This window comes from Trachurus trachurus, assembly GCF_905171665.1.
Source record: "Trachurus trachurus genome assembly, chromosome: 7".
Taxonomy (NCBI): Eukaryota; Metazoa; Chordata; class Actinopteri; order Carangiformes; family Carangidae; genus Trachurus; species Trachurus trachurus.
Window position 1 is genome coordinate 13,039,838 of NC_139901.1, and position 14,419 is coordinate 13,054,256.

Genomic DNA, 14,419 nt, shown 5'->3' on the forward strand with positions numbered 1-14,419 from the left:
CGAGAACAGCCTTTCACACTCAGACAGAGGATGTGACACATTTCCTTTTTCTGCAGAGCCAATCCTTGATATTTGGCAATAGAATATTAAAGAGTTAATTTTTACTTCAATTCAGTTAACTGGTTGTGTTTTCCAACGTAATTAGTGACAAATAAAAAATAAAAGTGTGACAGGGGTGATAATCTGTGCCTCCTACCCAGGCTGCACGTCAGCAGGATTCGGTGTTTCAGGAAGTTTCTCTGTCGGTGTCTCGTCCGACATCTTGTTGTTGTTGTTCTTTGAATTCTCAGACACTTTTTTTCCTTTGCTGGTTTCCACTGGGATCTTACAACACACATTCACAGGACTGATATGTTCATACAAGTTAAGACTTCATTATTGTTTTTAAGATTATTATTACTATATTAGGGCTCCATAATATGAAACAACCATGTTGAAAATAAACAGACAGGTCTCACAACAGCAATTTGTTTTCTGAGTTTGTAGCATGTTGGCGTCTTTGCTTGTGTTTTTTCTTCAACACACTGAGCCTTCAGATCTAATGTAGAAACCTGTGCTGAGGTAGAGCTTCACAACATGATGCTGCATATTCATTTAAAAGCTTCTGATATTCAAACAAAAATGAAGAAAAATAAAGAAAGAATCAAAACAACAACATTGTTCTCATAAATTGTGATTATTATTTGTTATTAGTGGTGGTTAAGGGCAGTTATACCTCCTGTTGTCCTCGTTTGTTCATCTCCGCCTCTGTCTCCTGGATCAACCTGGCTCGGTGCAGGAGACGCAGCGCCTCCTCCTGGATCTCCTGCTCCAGCAGTCTGGGTCTGAACGTCACCTGAACCAGACATCTCTGGGGAGAGGACACCGACATGAGACATGTCAGTCAGGAGTCACTCAAACTAAAAAAAATGATTTTTGAGGATAATGTGATTCGTGCTTTGAATTGATTTGTGCACATTTTGAGAAAACTTTGGAGCGGCTCTCAGATTGTTTTATTCTTACACCCTGGTGATTTTTAATTTAAGCCTCTAAACCGTGTTTGGAAATGAAGTTTTAAATTAGTTTTCTGTTGAGGTTTCCTGTTTCTGAGGTTTCTCTAGCGTGGTCCAATTCAAGCAGCTTACAACTCCCCTGCTTCACAGTGGCAAAGTATTTACTGGATTTGTCCCACTGGAAAAAATGAATACAATGGATTAATCTTTTCTATAAACAGAGTCGAAGTGAGCAGAAATAATTCCACTGTTAACTGACTTTAAATGTAACTCTCACCATTCACAGACACTGTCCACACGTTCAAATGATCTGAACTCTGATTTGATCTTGCACCACATCCATAAAAAATGAAAATGGTGATTCACTGATATTTGTATGTGATACTGCAGCACTGACAGTGCAAAAATAAAATTCACTTCTTCACTTCCACCATGTGCCCACTAGAGGGCATCATTACACTGTGAAAATGTGTGGCTGTTTGTCTCGCTCTAATAATCATCTCAAAGTGTGAAGTGAGGCTGCAAGATTTTCCTCTGAGATCTGTGAGCTCTGTAATTGTTATACTTCTCATGCAGATTGTTGAAATAAATAACAATTTACTTCTAGACTGAGGATTGGCTCCCTCACATTGTAAGAATCACACAAACTCAGTTAGAGATAAAATGTCTAAAATGGTGATTATGGCTTTGCAACTAAAACAATGTGTCAAATTTTGCCTGAATGTAAAATGAGAGACAACCTCAGGAGATGAAGCTGCAGAGTATTACATAGATTGCAGGTGGTATAGGAAGGGAAGGAGGGCAGTAACTGGTTGTATTAATACTGGAAGATTCTTCTACTTCCTCTGTCAGTGATAAACACATGCCTAGCTTGAACAGGTCCGTATGAAAATGGCGCTGCAGCAGTTTAACGTTGACACATTAAACAAAGAACAGTCAAAATCAATGCCGCCTACAGGATCCTGACTCTTAGTTGAGGATCCTTTCTCATCCTACATTTCCCATCATACAATCACTAGTGTGAACGTGACAGATCAGTTTTGTAAAGAAAGTGAAAAGAGGAGGAGAAAACTTCACACATCTATTAAATAAAGCAGGTGCATAGGAACAGGGATGGATTAAAAATAAATAAAAAATACTGCACAATTTAGTGCAACATGCATCAGTCTGTGGTTCTACACCAATGAGGAGTCATCTTAAACAGGAAGTGGAAGTGAGTCAGCAGCCAATCTTTTTATCATGTTTGGAGGGAAGAACAGCTCACTATGTAACAGTTCACAATTCAATACAACTAAAAGAAGCTCCACAAACAACTGACAAATTGATAAGATAAGTTAATAAGAACATACCACATAAATATCTAGTATTAAAGTTTTTTTTTTTTACCTTTACTAACTCTTGGATACAATGACATCGTTTATTATGCTGCCAGGCAAAAGATACATATGAATTCAACACTTAAAGAGGAACTATGCAGGATTTGTATCCAAACTATGCTACATTTTTACCTTAATTAAACAGCTTTGGAGTAATTTTGATGGTTTAATAAATGGCTTAACGTGTTACGAGGGAGAATGGAGGCTCTCTGCCTTCCACGTCGTCCGTGTCACTTATTGCATCTTGGCTGAAAACCAACATCGCAAGATCGGGGCCACCACCCCAGTGTCCCAGCTCTTGTCTCTGCGCCACCGCAAATCAAACGTGCCCCGTAACCAGTAATCTCTTGTTTATGACAGATTAAACTACACAAATATACACGTCGTAACATCGTATATGATATATAACGTTATCTACCACTGTATTGATTTTTTTTGTTGTAAACAAATGCACATGGCTGAGAGGCCGGACTTGCATAGTTCCCCTTTAAATATTTATGATGTTTCTATTTATTTAGCTTTAATTTATTTGTTAAAATGTGGAGATTCCAGTCTTTTCAAATTGTGAACAGTTTTGATTGAAAAGCTGACATCTACATCTGAGCTAGAAACAAAGGCTGTATTTATAAACGTTTTCATGTCAAAACACTTCTGATGACTTCATGACATCATCAGGGACAATACACTGCTCCTTTAAGATCAGTGTAAACATAACGCGTTGTTTACTCCACCTCTCCAGGGAGCAGGCGTCCTGTCGAGGGTGTGATGCTGACATCTGAATCCTTAGGTGGGGTGAAGCAGAACAGCCTGGTGGCTGCCGGAGCCACGGCACCCTTGACCACAGGAGTGACAAGTTTTTTGGCCTGGTGACGGCCAGTGCCGTGGTTGATCAGATACAGGACGGCGGTGGATTGGTCACCAACTGCTGTGGCCCCAAAATGGACCAGAGAGTGGGAAAGTCCCAGAGGAGGATGGACGCCCACAGCTCGACAGGACAGCAGGAAATCTCTGGTAATCAGATCATATCTGACATGATAACACTGATAAAAGCAGATGCCATCATCAATAAAAATGAACACAGTGCATGACAGCGAACCTGTTAATTTCTGACTTGCATCTGAGCTGAAACCTGAACTCTTTGGCTTTGTTGGCGCTGAAAATCAGATCAATGTCCAGGGTCTCTTGAGGGAGCAGAGTGCCGAAGCCGTCGTTAGGCTGGACCTCTATGAACTATGATGGGGAACAAACACAACACAAACAACAACATAAACAACACAACATGCTTAAAGAGTAGTTTTAGTTTTAGTTTTAGTATTTAGCGACAGCCAGAACAGCAGCCATGTTGTTTTTCTGATTCTAGTTTGCTCTTGTTAATATTTCAATATGAGAGGTTTTCATTGTCACCTCTGGGATGCCCAAGAAGCCAAATTCCTGAGGCAGCAGGGACATGTTGGTGAGACGGACTCTGCTCCTGACCATCTGGTAAATGGAGCAGAAGCCGAAGTCCACCTCGGTGCGGTCGAAGCGCAGATCTGAAGATGTCACCACCGCTTGGACTGTGTAATGAACAGGCTGCACCTGAACGCAACGCACACACAGATAAACAATTAACAGTAAAATATATAATAAAAGTGTGAAAAAATATAAAGACTGAGATCATGTCTGTAAAACAGCAGGATGGTTTGATTTACACAACACAATGTATTGTTATCACATTCTAAATGACCTAATTATATTGGGGAAAGAACGAGTATCACTCGTCTTCAGTCTGTGATTCCACAACCATGAATATATTCATTATATTCACTGAATTAACGAAGCAACTTGAGATTTAAGACAAAACCACTTCAGTTGTCTGAGCTGAAATAGAAGCTTTTCTGCAGATAGTCATCTTTGTGTGTGTGTCTGTTAGGCTCAAAGTGAGATTCAGAAATTTAAATCTCGGCACCAAACCAAGTGACTCAGAATGAACTGGGATGTGTGTGTGGATGTTAATGAAGGAAGGTGTCACTCAGTGCATCAGTGGCTCATTAGTGTTTGGTCAGTGGGAGGAAGGATCCATTGTTGGTTTTTTTGTCTGTTCAGTTGGTTTGTTGTCAGCACACAGAGAAGCAAAGGATCAGCTGTTTTGTCCTTTAACACTTTAGGAAAATTCATATATTTTTTTTTTACTTATCTAATTATTTTGTGATCAGTGTGTTTTTCTTGAGCCCTGCCAGCGCTGAGCAAATGACCTTGTTTTTTGGTGTCTGTGCCATCGATTTCCTGGCTGCTGTGGTGTCTGGTGACCATACCACAGAGTGTGTGCGTGTACATGTATGCGTGTGTGTGTGTATGTGTGTGTGTGTACACATGCAATTGGTTTAATGCCAGGAGCTCAGGGCCTGGGGCTGGGGGCAACAGCTTTGGTACTCCACAGGAGCATCCTGGCCCAGTGTTTGGCTCCTCGACAGAGCCCCCCTCTGCCCTAGCACCACCACATGAGGGACTAGGGGCTGGATGAGGTGGGGGTTGTTAAATATGGCTAGGAGACAGACCAGATTTAGATTTACTGAGAAAGTGTACTGGCATTGATGCAACACGAATGTTTAAGCAGCTGCTCTGTGTTTTTGGAATAAAGGCTTAAGGAATAAAGTCGAAGGAACTCAGTAGCTCTAAGAACTTTATCTTCCTCCTGAACTGATCGGACTGAGAGGATGGAAGAAATATACTGTATATAAATTAAATATGTATCTAATAAAGGTATGAACCAATCATGTAAAAAAGAGCCAATATGTTATACTGATGTTATCTTATCAAAAGGCAAAGGAACATTTATAAATCCAGTTATATCGTGTGGCTGAGCTCTGGAGCACAGAACGGACTGTCAGAGAGTGGGAGAGCAACTGTGACAGATATTTTTCCGAGTGTCCACGTCGTCAGTGTCTGCGATCGACGGCTGAACCGTGTCTGAGACTTAATTCTGTTGAAAGGCCTTGTCTTTTCCATCAGTTTGGCTTTTCAGATTAATCTAATTACTACAACATCCATGCGCCTTGGCTGCAGCCTTGAGTCGACTGCCCTGACGGATAAAACAACAACAACAACAAAAATGTTCAGAGCCAAATTTTAAAAAAAGAAAAGAAAAAGAAAAAACTAACCACTAACTAAAAATGTACCCATGAGCTAGTCTACTATGCTATCTTACTATGTTTTATTTTTATTTTCCATGTCTAGTTTTCTGCCTTTTACTTTTCACTACAGAACCAGATATTTTCTAAAGCAGCAGCTGATCTTTGGTGCTGCTGATTTAACCAAGAGAATCAGAAATTTTCCAGCTGTCAGTTACCAGGGAGCCTGAGATGTCGTTACTCTACTTCCTGCCAGCCATGTAGTCATGTATTTGCCTTCCATCCTTTATTCAGTGGGAGCTTGAAAACGAAACCCCATGTAACATGTAATTTTTATATAAGAAAATGATGAGAAAATAACACGTACTGTAGATCCCTGCCAACCCATTCTGAGCCTCTGGAGACACTCTCAGTAAAACAGTGTGCAATAACCTTTATGCTTGGCTTATTAACGCCCATGGAGTAACTGGGCCTTGGAGGTGGGAGATAATTTTAGCTTGTTACCAGCAAAATGGGTTACAACCTTCAGTAGCTCTGTTTCTGTTAGGGACTAAGTAGGACACAAGCCTGTATCGCAGGATACGTGAGCACAGTTTTCACCAGCACAGGGCGATTTACCGTTACATGGACTGTGAATATACACGTCGTATAGTGTGATACACACCTGGCCGGCTACCTGCACCGTCAGAGGAACCTCCAAGACTCCTGTGTCACTGTCAAAAAACAGGTTGGCATCTTTGGATAAGGAGCGTCTACAGCAAGAGGGAGGAAAAACAGAGACTGTGAGAAAACACACTTCATCTAAACATTACAGACAAAAACATAAACTGTAATTTTAAAGGTTGCTAATTTTTTTTTTTTTTTTTGTAGATAGCAGCAGTCAGAAGCTTGTTGAGTTTTTTTTTTTTGTAAAGAAAGACAGAGATGTGGACCCTGAAGACCCGTTACTTTACTTTAACCCACGACTGCAGGATCGGCTCGCCAGGGAAAGCAGGAGAGAGATGTAGAGCGCGCCTCCACACTACTGTAGGTTGTAGCCATGGTGATGGGAGACGTAAGTATGATTCAAAGAGGCCCAGTAGTCATGCACAGGCTTATGTAAAACTCCAGTCCCTCAGTATCATCCACTGCTCTCGTGATGGTGTATGTATACAACATGTATATGTTCTGCATGTATATGTACAGTTCATTAACAAGCAAACAAAGGTTCAAATGTCAGCTGTGGTTTGTGGCTTGGATCCAGTTCCACCTCTCACTCTCACTCTCCACTCCTCTCCTCTCCTTTTTTTTCTCTTTCCTCTGTTCCCTTCCCGTCATCTGTCTCCTCTGTCTTTCCCTCTTTACACTCTTAATGCTGGTTGAAGGCTTGAGAGCTAATACTGTAAATGTTAGTGGTTTTAAGGCTCTCCAGATGTCAGCACGTTCTCTCAAACCGCCTCGCCTCGCATTCAACAAATCCGTCAGCTTCAGGTTCTGAGGGACAGTTTTGGCTCTGGCTCTCATCTCCAGCACGCGACTCGCTGTACCGCAAAGCTGCAGTAGATAGGTCACTTCCTCACTCACGCGTCAAAATTAAACCTCTGCTCCCACTAAGAGGAAAAAAAGTGTTTGTTTCCCTCTGTAGCTGCACCAATGAGCGCGGAGGGTGTATTTAAGGAAGCACTCTTGTTCTGCCTGCTAATAGAATCGCTGCTGGAGAGTCACTCTTGAATTAGCTTGGCAGGGCAGAGTGGAAAAGCCTGGTGGGATGTCGCCGGGCCATATGCTCGGGAGAATTTTGCGGATGGATGGGGTTTCAGATTTGTCACTGTCCTGCACAGATTTACTTGTGTGCTCTTCTTCTCCCGTTGCCAGATTATCTACAGTCTCATCGAAAAGTAATTCTCCTCCATGGTCTTTACTGATACTTCTGAGATTAGTGGAGGATATATATAGGAGCTGCGGAGCTTTATGGAAATATTTGGGGAGGCAGGTCTAGCCTTACAATTCATAAGAGTCAAGAAAGTGATGATCATGAGGAATAATCTTATCCATGAAAAACACAAAATACTTGAATACTCTTGATACAAGGAAAGTGGCTGATTTGGTGCTTCTTTTTACCTATATATATGTATTGATAAATACATATACATCCATATTTATATATAGCTGCTGCGATATGGACTCCAGCTTGAATTTCACTATTTCACTTCACCATTAAAAAGTGATTATGAAAAGGATTAAATAACGGATTAAGAGTTTAAGGATTTGTCATTATGGGGAAATGGATGGACAAAATCTACAGTCAGCCAAGTCCCACAAAAACATCTTTACAATCACATTAAACAAACAGGTTATTTTGTTTGCTCTCTCTCATGAACCTTGTGGTGTCGTTGAGGTTTCTGACCCTGGTGCGAGCAGAGAACTTCCTGCGACGACGGCACTGGTGGAGCTGTGCGGTGTAATCTGGAGTAAATCATGCTTGTAATCTCCCTTTTATCAGATGGAACTGTCGGCCTGGGACACACTGCTTGCTCTCCAGAGATTACACCTAAAACCACTCATTCAAGCAATCCTATTTTAATGATCTTGTCATCAGGTTTACACAGCAAAAATTATTAAAAAGTTATTTTCTCGACACGCAAAATGTTTTTCTGAACTCCGGTTGATGGCTTTTAAACACACATTAAGTTCTGAAGACAGATTTCATTGCCGATATTTGCAGGTTTACATGAATACATTACGTAGTGAACCATTACGTAGTGAATCATCTTGTGTTTGTTCAGCAATTTTAGTGGGTTTGGTCTGACTTACATCTAGTAAAAAACTAGAATTACAGCTCTGTGGTTGCTTTGCTCTGCCACATTGTGGAAGGTATAATCACAACCTGTCTGTTGTGGCATGAGTGTTTTCAGAGTGAAGTTGAACTAAAGTGCATTTAAATTGTGTGTATGAATTTTGAGTTGTGCTTTTGTGAGGTCCAGCGACCTTGACCTTTGAGCTATATGATTATCAATTTCTAACCCCATTCATTGCTGAGTCCCACTGAAAGTTTGAGCCAAATCCATTTCCTATTCCCTCTAAGTGGTTTTAAAGGCCCCATGCTGTGCACTTTTCTCTGGGTTTATTTACCAGCTGATATCCCTAACAAGATGTATCATTGGTTTACCTGGAGTACCTGTGATCTGCTTAATATCATTTATACTGCCCCTTTCTGTTGCCTCTTTCTGGAGCTCTAGCAGGCACAGGTCATTTGGCCAATCAGAAGAGAGAATGAGAACCTCTCCTCTGATTGGCTGACTGTTTTTGAGTGGCGTGTGGTCGGGCCAATCACAGGCACGTAACTGAAACCTAAGCTGCATTCATAAAAACTGAAAAAAAAAACCAACTGGTCACGGTGGGCGGAGTTACCTTGTGTGTGACATCACAAAAAGGAGGAAGTGCTATCCGCTCGTCTTAAAAACACAGTTCCTACAAATGGGCGGTGTGCCTTTCTCCGTTTATGACCAGTTTGATGCATGGGGCAGTATATACGTGGCCCAGAGACCTCCCCAAGCACCAAAAAATAACCAAAATCACATTTTTCATGCCATGGGGCTTTAAGATACTGCATTTAACAGACTAGAAGCAGGTTTTGCGACCTTGAGACCGTTGACCTTTGACCACCAAATTATAACCAGTTCACCCTTGAGTCCAAATAAATGTTTGTGAGGAGTTGGAAGAAGTTTCAACAAGGCTTTAGTAGTCAGGTTAACAAGATAGGGGCGAATGTATGGACGGACAACCTGAAAACATAAGAACACAATGACAATAAAGCCCAACATGAACACAGGATCAGGCTAGGGTGAAGCGAACTAAAACAGTAATATAGTCTGAATATCAGGTTTAAACCTGTGAACCACTGGCCTTGACGCTATAGATGGGATTATGTGGTGTATGGAACAATACTGTAGATGTCTGAGGGAAATGTGTGGGCTGTGTGGTGACAAATAAAAGTGGAGGAAGACAGGCAGAGAGGGATGAAGAGGAGGAAAGACGGTGAAGGATGTGGGCAGGTTGAGCTGAGCACAAACCTCCAGAGCAGGAAGCAAGAATGTGCTGCTCACCCTCTCCCCCAAAGCCTGAGGAGGGAAGACGGCAAGAAGCAAACACCTGTGTTAAGAACTGACGCTATGAGTCACTGTAGAGTAGAGATTTGAGTGTGTGAGTGTGTGTGTGTGGATGACACAGTAAGTGAGAGTGGTGCTGCTAATGGGGATTTGGAAATTCAATCATAGGCTCTGGCTATGAAGCCTTGGCAGTGCCGTTTTAAATGACACACACACACACGCTGTGGGACACAAAAGCAAAACCTCCCAAAAATCCACAGATCAGGAGGCGAGATGCGACCGTGACGGAGCCCATGCACAAAGGAACACGTCCCCCTGACATGTGTAATTTGTGTTTGAGATCTCTGGGGCAGTTTTGGCCATCTTAAAGGACGATTTAATTTTGTAGCTTTGGCATCACTTCTCTCTAGTCTTGTCTTTGTCTTGACATCATCATAACATCCAAGTCACAAAGCATTATCCTGAAGACAAATCCATCTACGTCTCACACTTATCACTGTTTTGAAAACTGTATTCATATTGAATATATCAAATTGTCGTCCAAACCATCTGGATGAAAAAAATATTCAAACTCATGCACAATGAAAATGACTCTTTGCCCATTTCCCAAGTTGCAACTCGTTTCCCTAATCCAACCAAAGATGGCAGCCAGGGATGGCATGGTGTATCTCTGCTCTGTTTGTATCATCTGAACCAAAATGAAGTTTCATCATTATTTCTATTTGTCCACAATAATAACTTATGAGTTATTTCAGGTCAGCAGCTGAGATGTAGGGACAGAGAGCAAGGTTTTTATAACCTGTTGTTTGGTTTTGTTGCCAGGCGACATCTAGTTGTCACAGAAATTATGATCACTAGAAGAATGTGTAAGATAGGAGTGTGCATTGACGTTGTATAATGAAACCAATTCCACAACAGGGGGAGGTTGTAGTGGATGAATGGCTATGACAAAGGAGAGCAGTGTCTGATATCCACTTAAAACCATCTGTTTATGTTGTAACCATGACAACAAAGGCTGTCTTATTTTGAGGAAGTACTTACTTTAACTTTACCATCCTTTTCTCATCCAACCCAAGTCACGACTGTTGTTATAGTAACCATGGTGACAAAGATAGGCATGCCACTGCCAGTCCAGTCCCTGTGTTTATAATTGTAACCATGGTACGGTACGCCTGATATGGGTAGTATCAGAGAGATGAAAAAATTATGAGGCACCAATGTGGTGATTCAAACAGAGGCACCAATGTGGTGATTCAAACAGAGGCACCAATGTGGTGATTCAAACAGAAATCACAAAGGGGAGGAGTTACAGTTTCATACAAAACATTGTCCTTTTTTTTAGGTCAGATTTTGAAATCACAAAATTTGAAAGTTTTTAAAGGTGTACAGAAAAGAAAATTGAATTTGAGCCCACTTTGGGTCATAAAATTAATGTGATAACTCATCTTTCAGACGTTGTAGGCCAAACTTTGTGCAAAATTCTATTTTTGAGTAAATCCGGGATGAAAGTGTGTATTTTTTTTTTCGCATTGGATAATGCAGGCGCACGGATTATACGTCAGCCTGTACACGATTCACCAGCCACTGATATTGGATCCGTCATCCGTCATTCAAACGTCTGAGACACACACACGGAGCTCGGGCTCGCCCCAAGCTTTGAATATCCCGCCCGCTCGATAACGACCAATCAAATTCGTTTTCCTCACTCGGGTAAACTCGTGTTGCAGCTCGTGACAACTCGGCGCGACAAACAGGACAAACGGCCATTTCTGTACACCTTTAATGCAAGAGTTTTCAGGTGTCTACGAGTTCATCTCCAATCTCCAATGTCCTAGAATGTAAAGACCAGCCCAGAGACCACCTGCTCTTCTGTAAGTACTTATTTTCATCCCACTAATCTGGGTTACTTAAGAGATAAATGAAGAGGACAACTAAGACTGTGATGTGACAAAAACAGCTAAGTTAAGAAGTGTTTAGATGGTATTTAAACAAACCTCCTGTGATAGTCATTTAAAATCATTAAGACTTCATCTGAGCCAGGAAAGTGATTACAAGGATGTCAATGAATAGATATAACAAAGTAAGTAAAAAAATATATTTTTAGGGCTTTTCATCGCCTTAAAAAAAAAAAAATTGATAGTAGTGGAGAGAGAGACAGGAAATTGGGAGGCAGAGAGGGGGAATGACATGCAGGAAAGGGCTGCCTGATGCAGGATTCGAGCCGGGGCCGCCTGCAGTGAGGACTGTAGCCTCAACATGGGGCGGCAGCTCTACCAAGTGAGCTAAACGCCGCCCCTTGGCTTATTTCTTTTAATGATTACAGCAAAACAAGAATCTCTCTCGAAAACAGGTCAATGAACATACACTAGAGATGCGCGGTTTGCGGGCACATCCGCGGAGTCCACGGATAAACCGCGGGTCGGGCGGATGACATGACGAAAAAATATATTTTAATTAGATTCAGGCGGGTGGCGGTTGAACCAATTAGGAAAAATATATACATGCCTTGCATCGTCCATATTAGATATACAACAAAAGGCGGATGGCTGGCGGGTGTGGTTTTGAAAAAACGTTGGTTCGGGTGGATGGCGGGTGGATGACAACTTTTGTGATGCGGTTGCGGATGAAATAATTGCCTATCCGCCCATCTCTAACACACACAGTATTAGAAAAACTACTGTCAGTTCCAGTCTTAGCTGTTAACTTGTTGAGTTAATTGTGAACATAACTTGATAAACATTTAAAATAAGGTCCAAGTTGTAATAAACTGGATTTATCCTTTTAGACCAACAGTGCTGTAAATGAGAGCACAGGAAACTGGGTCTGGTGTCTTAGGTTATATAAGCAGAATCAGGGCCAGCGTATAAGCAGTGGTGGATGGTGGATGGTGGATGCACAGAGCGATGAGAGGAGTTTGAGAATAACTGAGAGCGGCAGAGTGGATGTAGTTTGAGGGAAAGTGAAAGAGCTGTAGGACGGAGGGCTGGAGAGAGCGAGGCACACCAGAGAGTAAGAGAGAGAGAGAGAGAGAGAGAGAGAGGCAGATTTAAGCAGGTGAGAGGCCAAGAAAAAGAGAAGTAATGTGGGAGAAGACGGAGCACAAGTGAGAGAGGGAGACAGAGAGAGAAAGTGTGATAGAGAGGGAGGAGGGTGGATGAAGGGGGTGGTAGCTGTAGCTGTGTCAGTGCTCATGAACGCTGCACCATCTTAACGGCAGCACGAGTAATGCCATGCTCTAATCCTCGCATTAAAACCTCTTCCGATTCACTAAGGCAGATTACTGACATTTTCCCACTTTCCCCTCCTGGCCCCTCGCTGAACGGTGACCAGTGCATGCCCGCACTGTTTGTCATGTGCAGGGAAAACACATTATTATGATTTTTCCATCAATATCTTCTCAGCTATCAATAAACTTTATACTCTCTGTACTTATGGAATTACCTTAGGTTGTTTATGGTTAGGTAAGAATCTAGGTAGAAGGTCTAGGTCATAATATGTTTGTTTGTTGTTAGATGCTCTGGGCCCCCGTTCATAAGCTACAGACAGCTTCTGGGGTTGTCTTGCTGTATATTATGAATTTAAATTGTATTTGGATTTTAAAATGATTTGTAAATAAACGAAACAAACGAATACACAACGCTGCCGAACTGTGAAGAGAAAAAAAAAAAAAACAAGAGGGTGGGGGAGAGGAATACTAGCGCCCACGCTGAGGTTTTACATATTGCACGCCTCTCATATCTGCCCTGGGGGTCCCCTGGTCCGCTCTCCTGGCATTCAAACCGCAGTTCAACTCCTGCCTCTCCATCTAAATATAGAGCCCAGATTGGTGTGGAAAGAATTACCATGTCCTTCAAAGTCATTAGAAACCATTATGAGCAGCCTTTGTGGCCCTTTTGCTCAGAGTGCAGGTGTGTTGGAGCAGCTCCTCTCTAGCGGCCGGCTGGTGACTGTCTAACTCTTATCAAAACGGGAAGCTATCATATCAGCACTTTGGAATATTAGTTATCTAGCTGATAATCTCTCTTTTTCTTCATTAAACTTTGAACTGTTAGTTTCTCATTTCTCACAGGGTAGTCGCACTTTAATGCATTTCATGGCTGGCTAGCAAGTTAGCCCTTTAGGGTTCTGTGCACACATTTGCTTGTTGGCTGTGGCAAGAACAGTCGGTTAGGGACACAATGTTTAATCTTCTGATAAAGGTCTTTCTCAAACGTAACAGAATAAGCGAGTACACTGGTAGATAAGAAACAATGTGAAGACTTTTTTGTGCCAACTTTGCAGGTGAACTGTCTGGGTTTAATTTAGAACTGATGCTCTTACATTGGTTGATCCACTAGAGAAAAATCTAAACACAGCTCTGTAGGACTGATGGGAGCTTGTGAAATTGTATAATTATTCACTATAGACCTTTTTTTTAAGTTATTTTTATTTGTTCTGTTGACATTTTCCAATAATTTACTGCAGTGCTGCACTGAGCCCCTTTTTAGAAATTAGAGTTATATGTTGTTCGACATTAAAGGGGAACTATGCAAGTCTGGCCGCTTTTCTGCTGTTTTGCCAACCCTCCTCTAGGCCATGTGCATTTGTTTTTAACGAAGCGGAGAGAAAGTAATCAATGGAGCGGTGGATAACATAATATACGATGTTACAACGTGTATAATTGTGTAAACGTATCTGTCATAAACAAGAGATTACGGGTTACGGTGTGCATTTGTGTCTCGGAGCCGGACACCGGGTCATAGGCACTGATCTTGGTTTTTGGCCAAGAGACGCTAGTCTTCTGCCTGTAACAAGTTACAAGTCATTTATTTATCCATCATAATTACTCAGAAGCTGTTTAATTAAGGTAAAAA

The 14,419-nt window shown here is 41.7% G+C and overlaps 1 protein-coding gene across 1 annotated transcript in view; it reads right to left on the reverse strand.

Moving 5' to 3' along the window:
* The window catches only part of cfap74 (cilia and flagella associated protein 74), a gene marked incomplete at both ends in the record, with an annotated part of 55,474 nt that overhangs the window by 10,641 nt on the left and 30,414 nt on the right, over positions 1 to 14,419 (reverse strand). The window contains 6 exons of the mRNA XM_083975802.1: positions 197 to 201; positions 716 to 850; positions 3,100 to 3,376; positions 3,465 to 3,598; positions 3,773 to 3,946; positions 6,143 to 6,230. Coding sequence (XP_083831928.1) covers positions 197 to 201; positions 716 to 850; positions 3,100 to 3,376; positions 3,465 to 3,598; positions 3,773 to 3,946; positions 6,143 to 6,230 — 813 coding nt within the window. The remainder of the gene's footprint in view (positions 1 to 196; positions 202 to 715; positions 851 to 3,099; positions 3,377 to 3,464; positions 3,599 to 3,772; positions 3,947 to 6,142; positions 6,231 to 14,419) is intronic.